This window comes from Penicillium griseofulvum (assembly GCF_001561935.1).
Source record: "Penicillium griseofulvum strain PG3 chromosome Unknown contig_95, whole genome shotgun sequence".
Classification (NCBI taxonomy): Eukaryota; Fungi; Ascomycota; class Eurotiomycetes; order Eurotiales; family Aspergillaceae; genus Penicillium; species Penicillium griseofulvum.
In genome coordinates this window covers 1,626,815-1,649,115 of record NW_024467454.1, presented here as the reverse complement: position 1 = coordinate 1,649,115, position 22,301 = coordinate 1,626,815, and the positions used below count along the sequence as shown (strand labels likewise).

General features: G+C 48.4%; 7 protein-coding genes across 7 annotated transcripts; 4 read left to right on the top strand and 3 right to left on the bottom strand.

Moving 5' to 3' along the window:
• Window positions 1-972: 972 nt before the first annotated feature.
• Window positions 973-2,526, top strand: PGRI_060960 (M18 family aminopeptidase; the record flags this gene model as incomplete). Its single annotated transcript, XM_040793810.1, has 1 exon — window positions 973-2,526. The coding sequence occupies one exon, from the start codon at window positions 973-975 to the stop codon at window positions 2,524-2,526; it is 1,554 nt and encodes a 517-aa protein (XP_040648665.1).
• A 435-nt stretch (window positions 2,527-2,961) lies between these two features.
• PGRI_060950 (uncharacterized protein) lies at window positions 2,962-4,333 on the bottom strand (the record flags this gene model as incomplete). Its single annotated transcript, XM_040793809.1, has 5 exons — window positions 2,962-3,374; window positions 3,431-3,498; window positions 3,552-3,925; window positions 3,976-4,080; window positions 4,133-4,333. The coding sequence occupies 5 exons, from the start codon at window positions 4,331-4,333 to the stop codon at window positions 2,962-2,964; spliced, it is 1,161 nt and encodes a 386-aa protein (XP_040648664.1).
• A 3,782-nt stretch (window positions 4,334-8,115) lies between these two features.
• PGRI_060940 (rRNA-binding endoribonuclease) lies at window positions 8,116-9,435 on the top strand (the record flags this gene model as incomplete). The annotated part of the gene is made up of 2 exons (XM_040793808.1): window positions 8,116-8,862; window positions 8,917-9,435. The coding sequence occupies 2 exons, from the start codon at window positions 8,116-8,118 to the stop codon at window positions 9,433-9,435; spliced, it is 1,266 nt and encodes a 421-aa protein (XP_040648663.1).
• A 391-nt stretch (window positions 9,436-9,826) lies between these two features.
• PGRI_060930 (H/ACA ribonucleoprotein complex subunit NOP10) lies at window positions 9,827-10,495 on the bottom strand (the record flags this gene model as incomplete). Its single annotated transcript, XM_040793807.1, has 6 exons — window positions 9,827-9,846; window positions 9,916-9,968; window positions 10,033-10,100; window positions 10,207-10,251; window positions 10,329-10,341; window positions 10,404-10,495. 6 exons carry the CDS (start codon window positions 10,493-10,495, stop codon window positions 9,827-9,829), a joined length of 291 nt encoding a protein of 96 aa, XP_040648662.1.
• A 446-nt stretch (window positions 10,496-10,941) lies between these two features.
• sen2 (tRNA splicing endonuclease subunit SEN2) lies at window positions 10,942-12,384 on the top strand (the record flags this gene model as incomplete). The annotated part of the gene is made up of 1 exon (XM_040793806.1): window positions 10,942-12,384. One exon carries the CDS (start codon window positions 10,942-10,944, stop codon window positions 12,382-12,384), a length of 1,443 nt encoding a protein of 480 aa, XP_040648661.1.
• A 329-nt stretch (window positions 12,385-12,713) lies between these two features.
• On the top strand, window positions 12,714-17,985 carry PGRI_060910 (chromatin-binding protein RAD9; the record flags this gene model as incomplete). The annotated part of the gene is made up of 4 exons (XM_040793805.1): window positions 12,714-12,816; window positions 12,864-13,302; window positions 13,616-13,703; window positions 13,756-17,985. The coding sequence occupies 4 exons, from the start codon at window positions 12,714-12,716 to the stop codon at window positions 17,983-17,985; spliced, it is 4,860 nt and encodes a 1,619-aa protein (XP_040648660.1).
• A 2,538-nt stretch (window positions 17,986-20,523) lies between these two features.
• PGRI_060900 (lipid-binding SYLF domain-containing protein) lies at window positions 20,524-21,916 on the bottom strand (the record flags this gene model as incomplete). Its single annotated transcript, XM_040793804.1, has 3 exons — window positions 20,524-21,666; window positions 21,720-21,817; window positions 21,874-21,916. 3 exons carry the CDS (start codon window positions 21,914-21,916, stop codon window positions 20,524-20,526), a joined length of 1,284 nt encoding a protein of 427 aa, XP_040648659.1.
• Window positions 21,917-22,301: the final 385 nt, after the last annotated feature.

Sequence of the window (22,301 nt, the reverse complement as noted above, 5' to 3'; positions counted from 1 at the left end):
TGTACGGTTGGGATATGGCGAAGTTATACGTTCGGGAGTAATGGGAACTTGCAGCACAGATTTATACTTGAGCAGATCCACATTGAGCATTTATTCTTGTGGTACGCCTTGTATATTTGCATGTTGAAAGTCCAGTTTTTGGCAGGTTTATGTCTGACATCACCATGATGTCGGATATGCGTCAAGCAAAGCCATCCCCAATTTAAGGAATATATCAGCTGTATAATGAGCATTATATCTTCGACAGCATAGTATTGCTTCCACTTGGGTTAAGAACCTCAGATATGTGGGCCTCGGTAGCAGTCAAACGTTTCCCATGAAGGATTCAACCTTATTTCTGTTTTATTTTCCAAACTATTGTCCCTCCCAGAGAAGAAGCTATAATATGTATTCATACCTATCGTATTGAGGTACGAGGGCTGCGCACATCTTCATCCACTTCGTTTGCATCAATTCTTCATACCAAGTCCGTGGTGCACAATTATCCACGGATATACCGAGATGTTTAATTTCAGAAAATTAGTGTGTTGTTAGCATTTCAGGGCCCCTTGATCTTTACATTGCTTGGGAACTAATCGCAAATGTATATATATCATGAGCTCATCTGACATATTTCCCAGGTTGTCTTCACTGCAGATCTACTAGAACCGATCTGGTATGGCGTCATAGGGCTTGGTTTCAATGTCTAATTGGTAGGTCTGAACTAAGCATATACCAAGCCAGCTATATTGCGATTTACTAGCATCTTATCCATGGATAGATATCATTTGACCTATAAAAAAAAGAACATGTCACAGTCAACACAAATCACAAGCTGAACTCGTAATCAGTTGACCGGATCGGGACTCGGTGATAAGCAAGGGATGGATCAGGTACCGCCCGTCGGAACTCCGCCTTTCCCCTCACGAGTTCTCTCCAACTCTCCCCCCAAGCTCCCTCTTCTCTATAATCAACTTCACAATATTTACAACCATGACCAGAAAATACAATTCCATTCAAGACCTGGATATGCCATGGGCTTCCAAAATCTCCGCCCAACTGCCCAATCCACTCATGCCTGTACCTGCAGCGCTACCAGTCCGAGCCCAGCAGTCGATCGCCGATGAGTCAGTCCGCTCATTCCGCCCAGAGGATTACTCAAAGCCATACTGCGAGTTTATGACATCTAACCCCACAATTTTCCACGCCGTCAAATCCTTCTCCGAGCAGCTTGAAGAGCATGGCTACAAGTATCTCTCCGAGCGAGCGATATGGACATCAGAGCTGAAACAAGGCGGCAAGTTCTACACCACCCGCAACGGCAGCTCCTTGATCGCTTTCCACGTTGGTTCCAAATATGAGAGCGGCAACGGCATCGCTATCGTTGCTGGCCACGTCGATGCCTTGACTGCCAAGCTGAAGCCTGTGTCCAAGCTACCGAACAAAGCAGGCTTCCAGCAGCTTGGTGTTGCCCCCTATGCAGGTGGCCTCGGCACTACATGGTGGGATCGTGATCTTGGGATCGGTGGTCGTGTGCTAGTCCGTGACCCGGAAACGGGCAAGGTGGAGACTAAGCTAGTCAAGCTTGACTGGCCTATTGCTCGTGTGCCTACTCTTGCTCCCCATTTCGGCTCTCCTGCGAATGGTCCATTTAATCCGGAAACCCAAATGGTACCTGTCATCGGAATTGATAACTCTGATTTGTTTGAACACTCCAAGGCCGAGTCAAGCAACATCAAGTTCGGCACATTTACCTCGACTCAGCCTGAGAAGCTTGTGAAGATAATCGCCCAGGAGCTTGGCATCACAGACCACAGCACTATTGTCAACTGGGAACTGGAACTATTTGATACTCAGCCCGCTCAACTAGGAGGCCTAGAGAAGGACATGATCTTTGCCGGCCGCATTGATGATAAGCTTTGCTGCTATGCTGCACAGGAAGCGCTCATTGCCTCCTCGGACGACAAATCAACCGGAACCGTGAAGATGGTCGGTATGTTCGATGATGAAGAGATTGGCAGTTTGCTCCGACAAGGTGCTCGGTCGAACTTTATGAGCAGCGTCATTGAGCGGATTGCCGAGGCCTTCGCGGAGGGCAACTACGGCCCCAGCCTCCTTTCCCAGACAGTGGCCAACAGCTTTTTGGTGTCGTCTGATGTCATCCACGCGGTGAATCCTAACTTCCTTAATGTCTACCTGGAGAACCATGCGCCCCGCCTTAACGTTGGCGTGGCAGTGTCTGCCGACTCTAACGGACACATGACTACTGACAGCGTCAGTGAGGGCATTATGCGGAGAGTTGCAGAGCGCTGTGGGTCAACCCTGCAGGTCTTCCAGATTCGCAATGACTCTCGCAGCGGTGGCACTATTGGGCCCATGACCAGTGCCCAGATTGGTATGCGGGCCATTGACTGCGGTATCCCGCAGCTGAGCATGCACAGCATTCGGGCGACTACCGGAAGCTTGGACCCCGGCCTGGGTGTCAAGTTGTTCAAGGGATTCTTCGATCACTACGAAGAAGTCGACAAGGAGTTTTCCGATTTTTAGATTAATTTCGCATTCTGCTCTGGGCAGTATAGAGCCCTCCTCCTTTTTGCATGGCTATTATAAGCGGTTTGTCTCGTAATTCTACGCTTTGGGTGCGTATTGGACTACAACCAAGTGGCTTCATTCTGACCATCGCTCTTCCAACTCTCGGTATTAAGTTATTTGTCTGATTCGATCGCTGTATCTCCAGTATCTATATATACAAGAATTTCCAACCTACATTCCGAATTACTAGATATAAAAACATAAGAAAAAAGAATGATCGTGTACCTCCCACAGGGGAATCATCCATGGCCCGACAGGCCCAATGGTACATAGTACAACTCTTCCGAAAAAAACAAAAGGAAAATCCGACGGGTATATGGCAATAATCCAATCCACCAACATGAGTACATGAGCCATTCAAAAAGCAAATGCGCATCTATACAGCAATCCTCAAAATGGCGTCCCGAAATCCGGAGGCAAAGCACGAGGATGCATCGTCATATTGGGAGGAGGCTGAGATATCGTAGCAATCTGAGCCAACTTCTTCTTCTCTTCCTCTTTCACTTCTTCTCTAGTCCACCGCTTAAGGCTAGACCTGAGCCCGGTAGGAAGAGCGAGAACGCGCTCCGGGTCGCCCGCGCCGTACTCATGCTCTTCACACTGTGCACCGAGTGTCGATGCATCACCGTTCCAATCAGAGTTACGCTGTGTTGTGTCACCGCGGGTGGTGCGACTAGCGTTGAAGGTTGATATCATTCCTGGGAAGATGCGGGCGATGAGGGGCTTTAGGGTTGGTAGACAAGCGCAGATTATACCTGTGTTGCATTCAATGGCGGACCAGGAAGCGGCGCCGACGTTATCGACTGGTTCGGGTGTGTTAGTTTGGTTTTGTGTAGAGGTGAGTTGAGACGATACTTACAGGTGGGATCGGATGAATCGGCGATCTTTTTCAAGCTGACTAGACGGATAATGCTGGTGATACAGACGCTAGATTATCATGTTAGCTCTTGTATGATTATGTAGGAAATGGGATAACTCACAACCCGCCTAGACCGAACATGATCATTAAAGCGACCTTCTGTCTTCGGGGCAAGTCGACTGCCATTAAAGCCGGGATGGGAATGACTAGGATAGCGATATCGGTTGAGATATGCATGCCGGCGTTGGAGAACCACAGTTTCGTTTTGTCTAGACAGAACCCTTCGATAGTTGGGTTCCAGAATTTGGCAACGGGAATGCAATTTAGGAATGCACTGATCACTGCCCATGTGCCATAGATGCCGAGGATGGTTATCATGATCCAGCAGACAACACGCATGCGGTGCGTTGGGAAGACTCGCCAGTACTGCATTAGAATGGAGGCTTTGGCGCAGAGGACAGCGGCGTTGTAGAAAGGAATGGTGAGCCAGAAGGCCTATTTTGGATTGTTAGATGTGGTTGATAGCTGGATTAGGGCAAGCTCACCTTCATCTGTCTCTCGAGGATGGCCGGCGGGATATCTTTAATATGCGTTCCTATTCCACTGACGCATTCGACAATGTCGAGGCCCATGAAGACATATGAGTTCACCTATGTATCTACATTAGTATATGCCATTCTTCGATAACAGTCACCCACTTACCAGTGCGACAATGACCATCCAGTCATTTGCTTCAACTCGTCTCATTAGTCTTACACGAGTAAACATCCTCATAGCCACGAAGCAGGTTGCTAAGCCCGTAAACACAACACTTATAACCATGGCTTGTTCGCCACGGGAGGACATGAGTATGCCATTATTATCGCGCTTGAAGACCCCATCTCGAGAGTGCAATGGATTCATTATCAAGCAATCTTTTGACTTTAGGAGAAAAAAAAAACGAAGGGATGGCTACTCCTCAAAGAGAAGATTGCCCGAAGAGTAGTCCAACGATCAGATAGATAATCTAGATCCGATATACTGAGATAGGACACAAATGAGTGAGGAGTGATAAGAGAAAAACTCTCTCAAAAGTTTAAGAGGATATAAGTGTATTATAATCTATAAAACTACTAAACAATACCTCAGGTGGTCTAGGAGAGAATCCACTATCCCTTTTTCAGAGACAGTCACTCCTCGGATGGGCGGCCCAATGCTTTTGACGCGACACAGCATCCCAGTCTGGGAAGCGTGTTTGCAGCATCGTGCAGCGCAAGGGGTTGTATACAACGAATAGGGACCTGAGTTGACCCCGGATAGACTCGGTTCGTACATCTGTGGCCTCATAACCACATTTTTATATGATGTTTTCTTTGTCTTTTTTTTTTTTTGCTTTTGCGTTCTTTTGCTTTTTTTGTATTTTTTACTTCTTTGAATGTGGCTGCTGCAATTTGCATGGGAGTAATATTATACTTTGCAGGGTTAACATATCGATTTCCCACACCTTATTCTGAGACCCCCAGATTCATTTACCCCTTCCGTCCAGCCTTGAATCGCTCAATAATTTGCTATTCCTGTCGATCGCATGTCGATCCGATTGAGTTACCGCACTACGTACGGAGTAGAGGTTACTCTTGCCTTGTTCGATTGACGCACGGATTTAATTCCACGGACTTCAGCTTTAAGGTTATGCTGCTATAGATGATAATCGAAGACATTCCAAATAGCTTTGAATATACCATGAAGACTTGCATGCGGTATTTACTACCAACAGCTCGGAGATCATCTTATTCGACATCCGATCATCTCCGATCGTCACACTAAAGAAGCATTATTAGCAACTTATGACGACAGTTGGAGCCTAAGACTATGCTATCTTGAAGTCAACCAACCCTATGCATCAATCTGCCCATTGGATCTCGCTGCAGCACGTCTACATGTGGAAGCTGCTCGGCCGCGGGGTTCAATGCGAGTTTAAGGGTATCAGATGTCAAATTTATTGAATATGTACTGGCTTCTAGATCGTGGCCACATCTGTCAACTTTTAAGTTAGAAGCCAAATGTCATATGGATACTTTCCACGACATAGCACCGGTGTGACGGAAATGCCAGACAATGCACAGTGCACACGGCAATGACAATGAAGCTGATCGGTGAAAACTTAAAACCTCAATCTGGAAAGACACTCTTAATTGATTAGAAAACGACCCATGTCTGTATACTCGATACAATATAGAGTTGATTGACTTGACCTATGCCCCTCTCGTTTGCCCCTCCTCTTGTTACCTTGGAGATTTAACCCAATAGTTAAAACAAGGTTGGATATGTCTCAAATGTTGACTGGGAAACAAACGGCTCTCTGTAGACACTGTCTCATTATGGATGTTAGGGCTATATTAAGCTCCTCTGCCTTATGTGTAAGGGGCGCTCGACTTATTGCCACTGAACTTTGTCCTTGTGTGACATGACCACCCAGATATAAAAAGGGGAATATCCAATAATGGATATCAAGTGGAAATACGGAGAATTAGATATAGATACTCCGTACTTGTTGGAACATGCAAGTGATGATGGCACTAGAGAGGTCTTGTAAGGGATAGCCGTTTCCCCTTGCCCCGGATCCGCTCCCGCAAAGCTTCGTTTACTTTCCCAAATATGAGATCAGTCCAATTTATGAACCGTGCTAAGTAATATAAAGCTTTTAATGTTCCCTCAATAGACGTCGGCCGTAGTATTATTTTTGTCGCCTTGACTAGCCACCTCTCACACCATCCAAAACTGTCACCACACAATTGACCTGGTGTCAATGCTCGGATTTTTGAGGAGCTCAACAAAAGCAATTAAAAGGCTACGCTCTTTTAAGTTTTCCACAGTGTGTAGCCAAAGAAGACCCCTGCCAAGGTGGCGGTTTAGGCGCTGGATAAATTGACATGTCACATAGTACGATTAGGGCTAACCGTCGTGACACACAGTTATCTTTATTCGATGCGCTGTCCTCGTAGAATGAAAGAAATATGGTTTTGGACCTAGCTGCCACATTTTTGAATCATGTAGTGCAACACTCACTTATGTACTCCGTACGCAGTACTCCGTGACTCTTGTCAATATGCACGGCGCAAGGTGGTATACGTTGTATGCAGGTTACCTTGCTTACCGAGTTGGCATGGCAGCTTGGGACTTGAACATTACATTGATCTAGAATGTTGAATATAGTGCATGTTAAGATCCGGTTGTTCTTCTATACTTAGTACTTATATCCACCGCGTCTAAATTGAGGTTTGAAAACTTACACATAACGCCTAAAACTTTATCCATCTACCAGGGAAAGGCTAACGCTTATAGGAGCTAATACATGGGATTCAATGCGGTGAATGATTACCTTGTCACAATTTTGGGCACTTCGATACGCCAAGACGGTTCTATACCTACTTCAGTCGACGATGTCATGGGACAGAGTGCATCTCACCACATTTATCTCTGGTCAGCCATCTTACTGCAGGTAGCCGGTTTCAGATTAGGATCGGGAAACCTCGGTTGGAATATATTCCACGTGTATTGGCCCTCTCTCTCGTGGCTTTGTGGATAGTTTCAAGTCTACAAACGTCTCGAGGGACGGCATATATGATAATCCTGCTGAAAGCAACTTGATATAAACCTGTCATTGACGTTCAGCCAACTTGTCGCGTGCCATATGTCAACAGCCATTCGAGATTATGGTGGGCTGTGCAAGATAGTATTGGGACCGATATGTTAGCTTTGTGTTCTAAATCAAACCATTGCTGGTAAAACCGCGACAAGTAATTGTGGTTCCTTATAGCCTGCAGCAACTCTCTTTGCCATTGTCTTTTCTTCTGCAATTTCCTTTTCCGAAAGGACCTTTGGGATTTTGGTTGAGTCTGCAGATTGAAACATGGAATGCACATTCCCCTATTGTAGGAAGATCGTATCTCCACATAGACAGATAACTTACATGAGATTCTTGGCAGCAATCTTGAAACTTATATCTGTTTGGGGCAGTTTGTTTGCGTAGACACGTCGGGCACATGTCCTCCATTGTGTGTAGACTTTGTAGAGAAATCCAAATCCTCTGCGGGGTGAAGAACAAGCTCGTTTGACCTTCTAACGTCAGTTTGGTCTTTATTAGAGAGACTCTTCAGCTAGCCCGGGGAGTCATCGGCACCCTACTGGCCTGATTTCCAACATGTGCTAGTGTCCCAACATGTGGGAGCTGGCTGCTATGTCCAACTTGGGCAAAGGAGGGAATTTTGCTTCTGTGAGGCCTGGATAAATTGTTCTTAGAGCATAGCCTCCGCTATGATCATATAATTCTCATGTTGAATCCAACTTGGTATGGCCGCATGTGGGTATTGTAAAATATATATTGACTATGTCAGCATTGTGGTCTCCATTTTGACCAACCCATACTCAAATTAGTATGTATTGTGGGGTAAAACCTCATCAAAATCAAATAACAAGAAAATAAATGTACAATCAAAGCATTCTGATGTCCAATTGCATGTCCAAAGACGAATGTGGTGGAATTGCAGTAGATTTGGATAGTCGATAAGATAGACCGATAAGGACGCACAGGCCACTGTTCACAGAGAAATTTCCTTTCCACAACTCAGCCAATTCTTTCAAGTCGCCAACGATCTCGTCTTTTCTCATTGTCGATCAGTGGGAATAGTCCTAATATACAGGACAAAATGGCGGACACTACTGCCCCATCCACCAAGCCTGTCCACACAATTGTGCTGGATGCTGGCCCGATTCTCAAGAATACCCCGCCGCTTTCCACCCTCCTTGCCCAGTGCGATGAAATTATCACCACCCCGTCTGTGGTGGCCGAGATTCGCGATCCAGATGCCCGCGCACGTGTCGAGACCCTCTACCTGCCTTTCTTGAAGCAGCGATCCCCCACACCCAAGAGTTTCAATGTTATCAGTGAATTCGCTCGCAAGACCGGTGACCGTTCTGTCCTGAGTAAAACCGATATTGAGGTTCTCGCCCTTGCGTACGAAATTGAGTGCGAAAAGAACGATGGAGATTGGCGGTTAAGAAGCGTTCCCGGACAGAAGCAAATCAACGGAAAGCCCCCTGTGAAGGAGGAATCCGTGGAGGCCAAGCCCGAGGATGCGGAGGTGGAAGCCATTACAGAGGACGTGAAGGAGACCACAGTCGCAGACGTCCAGGAAGAGTCTCCAAAGGAGGAAGAAACTGCTGCAGTGAACGAGGCTGACGAAGTCGCCGAGGTTCTTGTTGCTGTTGCTGATGAAGAAGAAAAGGATGAAGATGAGGATGCAGAGGATGATGCTGGCGGTGATTCTGATGACGGAGAATGGATCACACCCTCTAACTATAAAAAGCGTCTTGCTAAGGATGAGTCCGGGACAGCAACTCTTACTGCTGCACCCAAGACAATGCAGGTTGCGACTATGACCACTGATTTCGCGGTAAGTTGACTCCATGGAACACCTGTCTATTGTGCAATTGCTAATTCTGTATAGTGCCAAAACGTTCTCCTACAAATGAACCTTAATCTTCTGTCTACCACCACCCTCCAGAAGATCCAACATCTTAGAACCTTCATCAAGCGCTGCCACGCTTGCTTCTTGACCACGAAGGAGATGGACAAACAGTTCTGCCCTCGCTGTGGTAAGGATACTCTCACTCGTGTATCGTGCACGACTACTGCCAACGGCGCGTTCACAATGCATCTGAAGAAGAACATGCAGTGGAACAAGCGCGGCAATGTATACAGCGTTCCCAAGCCAATCGCAGGAAGCGCGAACGGCAAGTGGAAGGGCGGCGGTGGCCAGCGCGGATGGGGTACCGAGCTCGTTCTTGCCGAAGATCAGAAGGAGTACATCCGCGCCAACGAGGAAGAAGCGCGGCGCCAGCGTCGTGAGCATGATCTCATGGACCAAGATTACCTGCCTGGTATCTTGACCGGCGAGCGCAACAGGGCTGGCGGTCGTACCAAGGTCGGTGCTGGCCGCAATGTCAACTCGAAGAAGCGCTCTTAAGTGTGCTCCGTGGATGACTTTGCATCTTGATTACATGGGCTGGAGTTTTGGGGCATGGAAAGAAAAAAAGTTCACTTGGTCAATGCCGCTGTCATAGTGGGTGTTGACCTTTTTATGAGGAATGACCATGTCTTGTCTTGTGATTTACGGTTGAACATAGAATATAGCCAATCCATATGGCTCTTTATGAACATTTAAGAAAAAGCCTTGTTGATTACCTAGATCAGGTATCATATTCTTTAGAATGTCGAGGTGAATCCCCGAATAGATTATCCGAGGACAGCAAAACAAGTATGGACATTTTAGCCATCCGTTGACCACAAGAAAAACACCATTCGCCGAAACATGGGCTATGCCACCCGGTAATTCATTTCCCCCAGTGCTGATCCATTTAAGCCTTGACAGGGGCCTCTGAACGATAACATGTCAGTTTCCGACACTTCTGCGAGGTGGGGTTCTCAAGGGGGAGATTCGACATACTAGCTTGCTGGGTGAGGAGAAGGTTGTAACGCTTCTTCAGGGTGACACGGTGACTGAGAAAGAGGTCAGTTTCCAATTCTTCCATTGAGTGCCATGTATAAGGACATCGATACTTACCGAGAGTACTTGTCATCGGGGGAGAAGCGAGCGGGGTGGGCGGACTTGGTGACCTCGCCGTTCACGACCTATAGATGCCCAGATTAGCATCATTGTCCAAAGTTGAAATTGTGATTCGACGAGCCGCATGTTCGCTGGAGGGCAGCGGTCTCCGCAGCGCAAGGATTTCCATACCTTCTTCAAGGTGTAGACGCGCTTGCCTTCAGCATTGAGAGTGTACTGTTCGTTAAAAATTAGCGACTGATCTCCGGACGGAGCTGAAGATTCGCTCGCTTCGATGTCGCAACGAAACATACCATAAGATGCATTCTGGAAAGAGCAATATTAGCACATGAACAAGAGACCACTTGTAACACGATTTCAAAACTCACTTGGCGGTATTGATGAATAGCCCTGTGTTAGTACTTGCGTCGGCAATAAGTGGAGGAATTTTTTTCTCAACGAGGAAGAGCTCGGACCACATTGCTTAGTCACGGGGTGCTTTTTAAACGGAGCTTTCGACCGCAAAATTTCCTTTTTCTCTCGCACTTAATCAGAGAAGAGAAAATAATCTCTCTTAAAATCACTTTGAGCTCTGTTGATGTGCAGAGCCATGGTGGATTTACTAATTGACAATTGATTCAGGTTGTTCATACATACAGAGACTTCTAGGTAAGATGATCTTCCGCTCTTCTACACTTTTCCCTTCAATCCTTCACCTTCGGTGATGACACCATTTATTTAGCTCAGGCAGGCGACACTTTGATTTCTAGTTGCCTGTCAATGATCCGCTGAATTGACTACAACGGTATCTGAGAAGATATTATCATGACGATTGATTCACTTCGCATGTTTAAGCACAGTTCGCTAACCTCGAATTTTGTGTTTAGGACTTTGAATATTTCATTCATTCAGTAGTGGTTTCCAAGGATGGCCACCTCAGTAACCAGCATGGAGAATCCCGTGGCGGCCAAGTCAGGGCCTGTATCAGATGCACGTCCGCCTCGTGCCCCTCGACCTCCTAGGCCAAACTTCAGACAGATTCACCAGTTTCCTCTTCCGGTCAATGTACATCATGTTCCTGCTGTAATTCCTCATAACCCTCTTTCTCTTATAAGCGTCGCTCTCTCGTACCTCACATTCCTTATCTCCCCTCCCCGTCAAGAAGTCTACTCGGCCTACTTTGACAAAGCCACCTCCTCGATCCATGTCACGGACGAGAGATCCATTAAGGCTCTGTGGCAGATGGGATTCTTCGGCAAGGGTAGTTTAAGTCGAAGTGAACCCAGCTGGCTGGCGCGAGAGAAAAAACGAAGAGGGTTACATGATGGCAAGACCAGTGAGGAGATTACAAGACTACGACGGACTGAACGTCGTGAACTGAAGCTAGAGCGTGCCCGGATGGAGAAGCTAGCTATTGAGGAAAGACTCAAGGCCGAGGCGGCTGCTAGGGAATCCGGTGCTTCTGAGCCTTTAGACCAAGACGCTCAGCCAACAACCACAGACAATACGACTAATGTCACAGCGACTGCAACGGAGAAGTTCTCTTTGAAGAAGGCAAGAGAAGCCCGGGCACTGGAGGCACGGCAGGCACGGGAATTGGCTGCACAAAATGCGGCTCTCGGCGAACAAACCCAAACCGAGGCCTCTAACGGCAAATCCGTTCGATTTTCACCAGTCGTACAAAAGAAAGAATTCCTATCCACGTCGCCCTCGGCACTACAATTGCCTGATTCCGCCGTCGACAATCTCGAAGCAGATGATTTTCCAAATGAAGAGCACCTTCAACTCTCTAACGAAGAGGCATTCTTCCTTGCATACTCGCTTGGAGCATTGCAAATCTACGATGCACCCTTAAAATCTGGGGAAGCCCAAGCGACTTCGCCTACCACCACCTCTGCCCTCCTTCGACAGTTCTGCAACCACTCCTTCCAGCCCGCCCGTGACGTCTCCGCATCCCTCCAACCCGATGACCCCTTTATGATCTCCTACACCGTCTACCACCACTTCCGGTCCCTCGGATGGGTTATCCGCTCCGGTGTCAAGTTCGGAACTGATTACCTTCTCTACAACCGCGGACCGGTCTTCTCTCATGCCGAGTTTGCGGTCATCATCATTCCCTCCTACAGCCACCCTTACTGGTCCGAGACCGAAGAACGGAAGAACTACACAGCAGAGAAACAGGCAAGAAGTTGGTGGTGGATGCACTGCGTCAGTCGTGTGCAGGCCCAGGTGTTGAAGAGCTTGGTCGTCTGCTATGTTGAAGTGCCTCCACCCGCTGCTTCAATTGATGATATTGGGGCGCTGTTTGGCCAATACAAGGTGCGCGAGTTCCTCATCAAGAGATGGATTCCGAACCGCACTCGTGATTGATCTTAGTTTATTTTTGTATACCCTCAAGGCGGGGGAATAAGGGCTTCAGATACCCTCTCTGTAATTAATTATGTTGCATTGTCTTGCATAACTGTACAAACCATGGATATGTTTTCTCATACATCCAGCTTACCTCCATTTCACCATTGATCTCTTTCTCTGATTCTATAAACACAGCTGAGGAATGGCGGTTATTGACTCTTCCCGGTGGCTTGTGGCGTTACCAAGGCAGGGAGATGACGTAGGGGCGAAAACTTCCATATTGATTCTTTAAATACTCTAGATTCTAGAGCTAGAATATAGAATTTGGTTTTATTACATTCGCCAAAATGCCTTGGTCTTTCGCTCTACCTCATGTACTTTTCGCCAACCCCTACCTAGCGGTTGCGACCCCAATCACCGCAGGAACTGGAGTGGCCCTCTTGACCAATCGTAAGTCGACCAGTAACGATTACAGACAATCATTAACGATCCAGCAGGAAAGCAAAATCGTGAAACCTACAAGCAGCTGAAGCAACCGCCCTACAGTCCCCCAGGATGGCTCTTCGCACCGGCCTGGACCATCCTTTACGGATTGATGGGTTACGCCTCTCACCACGCCACCAACACCGCGTCACAATCTTTTTCTCTAGCTGTCCGTGATGCCAATTCCACTGCCCAGACCCTCTATACCACGCAATTGGCCTTGAATTTCCTCTGGATGCCCCTCTTCTTCCGGCTACGCCAACCGGCCTTAGCGTTGGGAGATCTGGCCCTATTAGCGGGCAACGTAGGTACCCTGATGGTCAACTGGTGGACGGCCGATCGGACCGCTTTCTGGTGTCTTGTTCCCTACGCTGCTTGGCTTGGATATGCGGCGTATCTCAATGCCGGCTTTGGTGTTCTGAATGGATGGACGGTGCCAACTGAGAAGGAGCGGTTAGATTAGGAGACCAATGCACGATATGGAGTGTAATAATTAAAGTACATGTCTCATGTTCCAACTGCTTTCCATGCCGATTATTAAACTGTGTATAGATGGATGCGTAGGTAACTAAAATGACCACAGTGCCTGTTGAGTGTCCAATGGCGCTAGGCTATAAGAGGTAATATTAGTTTCAGGCACGTGACACGCGCGTTTCGCGTTCCGACGCCTCCATTTGGATTTATGGCTCGACGAAAGGCTTTGGGGACATCAGACTACGCTAAAATGAAGTTTGCAAATACAAATATTGCTACCAAAACGCACTAGACTACCAACCACTGCATGTGGGCCGAAAATGGAAACCCAGGACGATAGCATCGACCTTGCAAAGTTGCAACGCGACGCGTTGGGGCTAGTATGTACCGAACCTGCAGGTTGCCTCGCCCTCATTGGACTAACTCCGACAGCCCCAGGAGCACGATCCATCTCATTCGTACCTTTCGGATGCTGCAAAAACTGTTAACGAGCCGAATCACACTCTTTGTTACACATACCACCAAGTGAAGGGCTCTTCCAATGGTGACGGAGTGTGCACCGGCAAACACCTACCTCCGAAAATCCCATCGAGCCCCACGAGCGTTGCGCACCAACATCAGCCTCCTCTGTCACGACCTCCGCGATATGAAAAACGAGCAATGATGTCTGAAAAGAGTGGCATTGAACAGGGCATTCCACCGGGCTCGCAATTCGGCAACATGAGCTCCGCAGAGGGTACTCCTGGGGATACCCAGGTCGTCTCGCAGTCAGTGTACGACAGCATTATCAGACAAAATGGAGAGTCCATGCAACAAGACTATTCCCAAACAGGAGCAAATGGAGCGACTTTGAGGACATTGTATGAGGGCGACAGCGGCCACATCGACCTTCTCTCCGAATTGGACGCCGCACACCATGGAACGAACCTCTCCCAAGACGACGATGATAACGACGACGAGAGTGTCATCGATCAGAACGAGTCGTCTCCAATGGCCTACGCACCCAATCTCTTCCCCGAATCACAACGATTTCTAGCAGAAACACCCGGAACGACGAAGAAGAATGAGACCGTGGGTGAGACAACAGAGACTCCGAGCATCTCGCGGAATCCCCTCGCTAGTGGGATCGAGTCAAGTGGCGGTCTGCTTGGTTTGAGCCAGGTTTTTGGGGCTACCCAGGCCCCGTCGTCTCCTATTGTCCACGGCCTGCAGACGGAGCTTGTATCGGATCGTCCATCACCCAATATCCCTATTCAGTCCGCTCGTGTTGTTAATGGTATTTCGTCGCCGCTGATGGGTCTGCCAGTTCAGTTCGTGAGAGAATCATCCGAACCGAATTTGAACTACATATCGATGAAGGAATCACAGACAAAGCGCGACAGGGCTTTGGGCGAGAGGTTGACTCGCTCGGCTGACAACATTCAATCGGACCAGAGTGACAGGGAATTCTATAAAGAGTCAAGCTTCATAGAACGTGCACGACGACAGCGTGAAATAGATGAGGAAGCTGCGGCTCAGTTCGCTGGACTGAGTGCTCCTGCCAGATCTACATCCAATCTCTCCGCTAGACTACAAACTTCTCGCCAGCAGCTAGGAGAACTACAAGAAGACCAGGAAATGATAGAAGCTGTTGCCAGCGAGGAAGAAACCGAACAGGAAGAAGATATGCAAGTGCTCCGATCACAAGAGCTTCCTCAATCTTCAGCCGAAGAAGACAAAGAGAACTACAACGGGCCCCCTCTGGATGCCGCTGCTGCCGCCGCTGCTAGTGCTCATGACCGACTATCACAAGTGCTCGGGTTTGAGCCGATTCAATCCCCATCCCGTGTGAGAGTCGACGAAGAACTCGAGGATGATATAGCTCACCGAGGCTCCTTCGGCTCCTACAATGGTAGTCAGCCGAACGGTGTAGTGCGTTCTTCACAGGTGTTGGTAAAAGACTCTCAGCCATCACCTCAATCATCCTCGAAATGCATCGAAGCGGATAATACTAGGAACGGTATTCATCCGTCGCCTTCGCGTTCTCATGTGGTTTCTCCTGCGCAAGACCGTGTTCAGTCCTCCTCTCCCTACTCACGACCGCAATCAAGACATTCGAACGACAATATCCAGACAAATGGCTCAGTATCAAAAGGACATGCCATCCAACATGTTCAGAGTGCACCCCCTAACGGGAATATACCAACACACTCTAGCAACCCCTCGGAGCAGCAACATATAAACTCATCTCATTCCAGAGTGGACACGGGAACTGCAGGCAACTCATCATCGATGCCATCTCGTGTGACTGAGACGCCTATGAATCAACGTCTTAAGCATATTGGTGATATGGCTCGATTGACGAGTATCCCAGAAACAAGTCCCAATCATTCCCAATGCGACTCCGAGGCTGGATCCAACGGCGATGGGCTGAACAACGAAGACGACGATCTTCCACCCATGTTCAATGAAGTTCCCAGTATTCGAAAGAACCATATTCGCCCAGCTGGGGCAAAAGCACTCTCTTCCCCTCTCAAAAAATTGTTGTCCAGCCCGGGCGGAGGCCAACGCAGGGCTTTGACTGAGATTGCGGCAGACCTTTCTCCACAGGTTGGTGCAGCAGGATTTGATCTAGGAATCGGTGTCTTTACCACCGATGATCAAGAGTTCAGAGCATTGATTGATGGATCACCGACTCGACCGAAGAAGAAGCGGCGCGGCAATGATGGCTCGAGTTACATTGCCTCCGATCCTATCATACCTCTCACCCCTCGTGCACAGCCCCCAAAATCTGTTGCACCCATTCGAGCAATACAGGAACGGCCAGCTTCTATTCATGCAGAATCGGATGATGTGCCTTTGGTGCAGGTCCCCGAAAAAGTAGTGCGAAGACAATCAAAGCCCCCGCGACGAGCTCCCGAGAATGTTTGGGAAATTGAGGGATCGCCTGAACAGCCCTTACGCCGGAGACCAAGAATTGGCAAGATGGCTAACTCGCTGTCTACACAAGAGAAGCATGCTCCAGAAACGAGCTCCAGGCTTGCTGCCAAGTCAGCACCCCCACCAAAGGTTGTCGTTCACAGTCGGCCACCACCTCCGTCATCAGAACCCACCGAGGTTTCATCAACAATTGCCTCGGATGATATCATTGAGTCGGAGGCCTATAGTGTCGATAACTCTCCTACGACGCCTCGACCCTCGCACACTTTATCTGAAAGCACTCTGGTTGCTCCAAGTCAGGTCCTTTCTGTCTGGATGGGTCAGAAACGGGCATACTACCCAGGCACGTGCTTTGGAACACCACTAGGTGTATCGCAAACTAAATACTCTGTGAAATTTGAGGACAGTCTTCCTATCGAGGTGCCGAAGGGTGCCGTTAAAAGATTCGAGCTTCGTGTCGGAGACGGTGTCAAAATCGATATGCCTAATGTTCCAAAGGTCACTCATGTGGTCCGTGGATTCGGTGACAAGCTCACTAGAGAAGAGCTGGCTAAGGCCGCCGCCGACGGTCTTCACCCTATGACCGATATTTACGGTCACACAACTGTTATAGTCGGCCCCAAGCAACGCAAAAGTCTGCCAAATGGAGGTATTGGCAATAGCGAGAATGTGATTAAGGTGCCCATTGCTCGTGTATATCTTGATACTATCCTGTGGAATCAACTCAAAGATCGGGCGTTCACATATCGCCCGGCGCCTGTTCAGCAAGAGAGCATGGTCCATACCCCGTCCGAAAGGTCGTCCGCGCCTGCTTCTCCCAGTTCTCGCTTGTCTCGCAGTATCCAACAAGGCAGTGGAATCTTCTCTGGGATGGTATTTGCAGTCTCTTACAAAGAGGATGAAGCATCTAAAAATCGTGTGACTAGGCTTATCATCGAAAATGGTGGCACTGTATTACATGATGGATTTACTGAATTGTTCGAGGCTTCATCAATTGTTCCTGTTGATACTCCGATCAAGGGTGGGGCCAAAGACGTAGATCTCAATGACAAAGGTCTTCGTCTTACAGCTCTTGCTAGCGACGTTGGCTTTGCCTGTTTGATTGCCGATACCCACTCTCGGCGAGAGAAATACATGCAAGCACTAGCACTGAACCTCCCATGTCTGGCCGGCCGGTGGGTAGAGGACTGTATAGCCCAAGGTCGCGTCCTCGACTGGGATATCTACCTCCTCCCAGCTGGCGATTCAATGTATCTCAACGGAGCGACAAAATCCAGAGTTATGGCTCCCAATCCTCCATCCACGGCCCGCCTCGCCGAAACAATCTCCGCACGAACCAAGCTGCTTGCAGGGCAATCAGTGCTCCTTGTCATGGGCCGTGGAAAGGCAGAGGAAAAGAGGAAAGCCTACATCTTCCTGACTTATGCCCTAGGGGCTTCCAGAGTTGAGCGTGTGCCTGATCTCGGCACGGCCAGGGCATTGATAGAGTCGCAGTCCGATTCAGGCCTACCGACTAACTGGGACTGGATCTATGTTGACGATGCAGATCAAGCTGCTGCAAAATCGATGTTAACACCCAAGCCCAAGATGCAGCGAATTCATTTGTTCCATGGGAAGAAACGCAGGAAGTCGATTGCATCGTCCACTCCTACGCCCCCTAATGAGTTGCAATGTACTGCGAGGGTTGTCGGTAATGAGTTTGTTTGTCAAAGTTTGATTTTAGGTCGCTTGTTTGAGGAGTGATTTCTTGTGCTGCTGCTTATTGATACCAATGTCATTTATCATATTTATTCTACAATGGATCTATTCAATCTATTCAGACCATAGACGCTGTTAGCTAGCTTCTCCACCTACCCCATAACCCTTGGAGTTTCATACCTTTAAAGAGGAATGTTGACTTTGAATTTATTGAGATCTTGAAGCCAAGGGAGTGTTCACCAGGCTGTACTACGTCTATATTCCCTCCAAATTCCATGTTGACAGGTATCAGATCCCATGCAGTGCAATGGAATATTGGAACAATATGGACTTTGCCCTTCCCATATTGTTTGCATAATTCTCTGTTACTACAATCTATTGTCTCCTTGTTTTTAAGATGAAAATCAGTGGCTTCCCTTATCTTCTTCATATATCCTAGGTATAAGATCCATACGGCATACTACCCTCCGCGATGTGTAGGCTCTAAAGAGACACCGTAAATTGCAGAACTTATTGATCTTGTTATTTCGCAGCAATGGATTCTAGTACATAGCGCCAGGGCCATACTTCACCCTTCAAGTTCCCAAGCTTCTACAAAACCACGTTTTCTGTAGCAATTTAGGGCTCCAACGCCCGAAACACAGGCAATGTTGGCCTACAAAATGGCGACTCCTTTGCAAGTCTGGCTCACTAAACCGGACCAGAACACTACGGCGACCTCTTATGTGGGCTGCTGAAATTTGTATGCTCGTTTCAGTGGCCTTGTAATACATGCCGAATATCTAATTCATCAACAGGTTGATACGACTACCTTCACTATTCTCTCACTTTCACCTAACCTCATCCTTACTTCTGCTACTTTCTATCTGCTTGCTAGATATCTTCGCTTCTACTGGAATACCCGCCCAATAACCTATTCACCGGGAAAGCCGGGCCGTGAAATGGGTGGCTCGGACTTCCTGTGGAAGACAACGACTATTTGATCCCTCTGTTCCGAGACCGGGACTTCCCTAGGCAGAACACTCAGCTGGCAAAGTCGAAGGTAGCTCCAAAACTAGTCAGCGCTATCGGGTACTTCTGCTCTATTCTATTTAGCCATTATGATATGGTAATAGAAGAGGGAGATAACCACCGGCTACAGGAACCACCGGCTACAGGATCTTATATGGAAATTTTGGAGGTATATCGATATTATAAGCGCGATCAGAGATCAAGTTCTGGCCTGGTACGGAAATACTCTACTCTACACCCGCAAAACAAGGTCGCTGTCGAGATTGGAGGCGGATGAAGCGAAGGCTCTAGATCAGCCGGTAAGTGAGTGATTTCAGGAGATGTCCCAGACCAACATGGAGATAGCGCTCGCGGGAGGCCCAACCATTTTTGGCAGATATCCGACGAGAAGAGAATCACTTTCGACAGCCTCTCCGCCTACTCCCGGCCAGTGGGCCTATATTCAAACATTCGATTCACTCCCCATTACCTGTCAAATAAATGAAAGAACTGCTGGCGGGCCAGTTATACGATCTTGTGGAAGAAAGGTGAACAGGAACTACGGATTCGAGCCATCTCCCTACAGAACATATCATCTCCGCTCGGCGTCAAAACTTACTGAAGGAGAGTTTATCTCTGTGAGAGCCGTGTGGCCAAGATAAAATAGGGATACCAGGAAGTCATCCCCATCTCGACCCTATGTCGTATCTCAAAGTGACCTGTGTATCATCGGCTGCTCTCTGTTTGAAGCGACAATGCCGTCGACCAGATCCCTACGCCTCATGAGCCAACGCCTAGCGCCAGCGCATCGATGTCTGATCCATGTCCATGCGCTGATATAAGTGTGGAGAAAGAAAGCTTGTCGTTTTATAGGTCAGAGGACGACTTTTCGCTCCGTAATGGACGGTGACCGTGATCACCTCTGGCATGGATCTCGACCCCGACCTCGATTCTCGCAGGCAGTTCCTCAGTTATTCTTCTGTATGCAGTGCGTACAGCTCTACCTTGGCTACTGGTACGTTCACGGCTCCATTTCCACTCCCGTCTTGCCTTCCACTGCGCCCAGGACTCGGGCAAACATCCCAACTACGAAGACTGCTCTCGTCCGAGCATAGACTACGAGTAGATTCCCGTTGGCGTCGGGGGGCATCGGTATGAGTTTCTTCCTCTCGTGGCCTGGGTCAATCAGTTTCGGGGATTGCAAAATAGCACAGGAATTCCTGATACAGAGAGCAGAGAGGTTAAGAAGGTTGATTCCTACAAACAGGAAGGAAGCTACCTAACTAAATCTATGGTGAGACCTGATGACCCAGGCACTCAGGATGTGATTTCACAACAATTCCACATGCAGTACCCCTCGAAACCTGGATCCCAGATACACCTACAGGAATGGATTAACTCTTTTGCTTTGAACTAGCATGTAACATGACAAACCCATTAATCATGTTTTGTAATTTATGTTATATCGAAGCCCCATATAAATTGCAAGGATAGCCGATACAGAAATATGAAGGAAAAACATTTTTATTTCTGGGGGTATGGATATCTATTCTCGACAAAAACCGACATAACAGTCTAACAGGACTTTGGGAATCAGCGACTGACACTGGGGGCAGTCTCTATTCTGTCTGATGGCCGCTCAGTAGCGGGGATAGACCCCGAGACACCTAGCTCACGAGAGGTATCGTGTGTGTCTTGAGCTGCAGGTTCTTTGCCTTTAGTCACTGATTGCGTACTCGGCTCAACAGCAGAAACAATCTCGCTTGTAGGCATAGGCTCTTGCGCGTTTGACGTATGCACATCTTGGGTAACGTCGTTCGATACTTCGACATCCCCAGTTGCTTTCTCGGTGCCTAGCTCAGTGGTTGGTTTACTTTCGGTAGCCAGTGTTGTCTCCTGGGGACCCAGCTCATGACATAGATTGTGGGAGTCTTTGGTGAGTGGCCCCGCTGTTCCAGGCGTCTTCTCTGCGCTTGGCTCGGTAGCTGCTAACTGATTAGGAGCAGGCGCCAAGATTGCCTGTGATTGCTCATCGGGGGTTTGCGCAGAAGCCTCGGTGTTGTGTTCGCGCGATTGCTCTGCATTTAACCCGGCAGCTGCTAAATGATCAGGAGTAGGCACCGAAACCCCTTGTGGTTGCCCAACGGCCGGTTGCGCAGAAGCCTCGGCATTTTGCTCGTGCGGCTGCTCAGAGCCCTCCGGGGTAGATTCCGCAGGTTCTTCGGCGCGGAAGAAGTCGGTACTCAAAAGCTCAATGAGGGCTCCAGCTTCAGGTGGCGGCGGAATAGATCCGCTCAGCAGCTCCTTTGCTCGAATTTTCCGTCCATATAGCTTTTTGTTTGCATCGGCACGTTCTGCAAGCACACCACCCTCCACTGTAAGACCGCCGTACAATCCACGGGTCTTGGAGTAAGCAAATACGCCAGTAGCACCCTTGGTTCCCACTACACCCCCAGCCTCGGCACTCCGACCAATGGGCCCAACAGCCATGGAAATATTACCACCCAGGGTCAAGTTTCCCGACTGCATGAATGTCTTCACTGCAGAATCCGTGGCTAGGACGAATACGAAATCCGTCAATTCTGCACCAAATTGACCACCAGCGCCGAGGCCGCCCATTGCCATGGCTGAAGGCGCGGACCAGCTGCCATCTGGGAGACGCGCGACAATCAGTCCCGAACCAAAGCGGATAGAGCCTAGGAATCCAAGTCTGAGCGCTGTGAATACGGCGATTCCCTAGCATAGAGTGAGTCGCGATCGGTCGGGCTGTTTCCCAGTGAGCCTCTTACCTTGGCGCCCACGAATATCTTACGCGGGATTTCTCCATCGATTTTGAGTTTCGGGTTGGTGAAGGATTCAAGAATCGCAGCGGCCTTTTTGCATTCGCCTGTGAGACGTGGTCAGCCCCGAGTTAGCCATGTGTGGTAGTACGGGGTATAATACTAGATAGTGAGGCAGGCAATGGGTTGTGCAAGGGGTTCTTCATGGTAGATATCGTTTCTCTCGCTTTGTGATGCTCGTTGTAAGAAGCCGTCTACGTCTAGCAGAGCCAAGTATGACCCCCTAATACCAAGAGTAGTATTCACAAATTCGAAGAAAGGGGGAAATGATATTTAAACCTTAAGACTACGCAAATTTAAGTGATGGTTGTTCTCACCATATCTCGTTAATAAGGGGGTTGGAGTTGGACTTAACTTGCGCACGGACGTTTCATATTGGGGCCATAAACCTCGACAGGTTCTTTAATTTAATTTCTTCATGTCGATCAGGGCAATCATAGGGCATAGCCAAGAGTAAGTAGGGTTGGATAGCAGAAAAAAATATAAAGAAATCGACAGTATACGCCCTCTAAAGGACTAGATAACTTGATA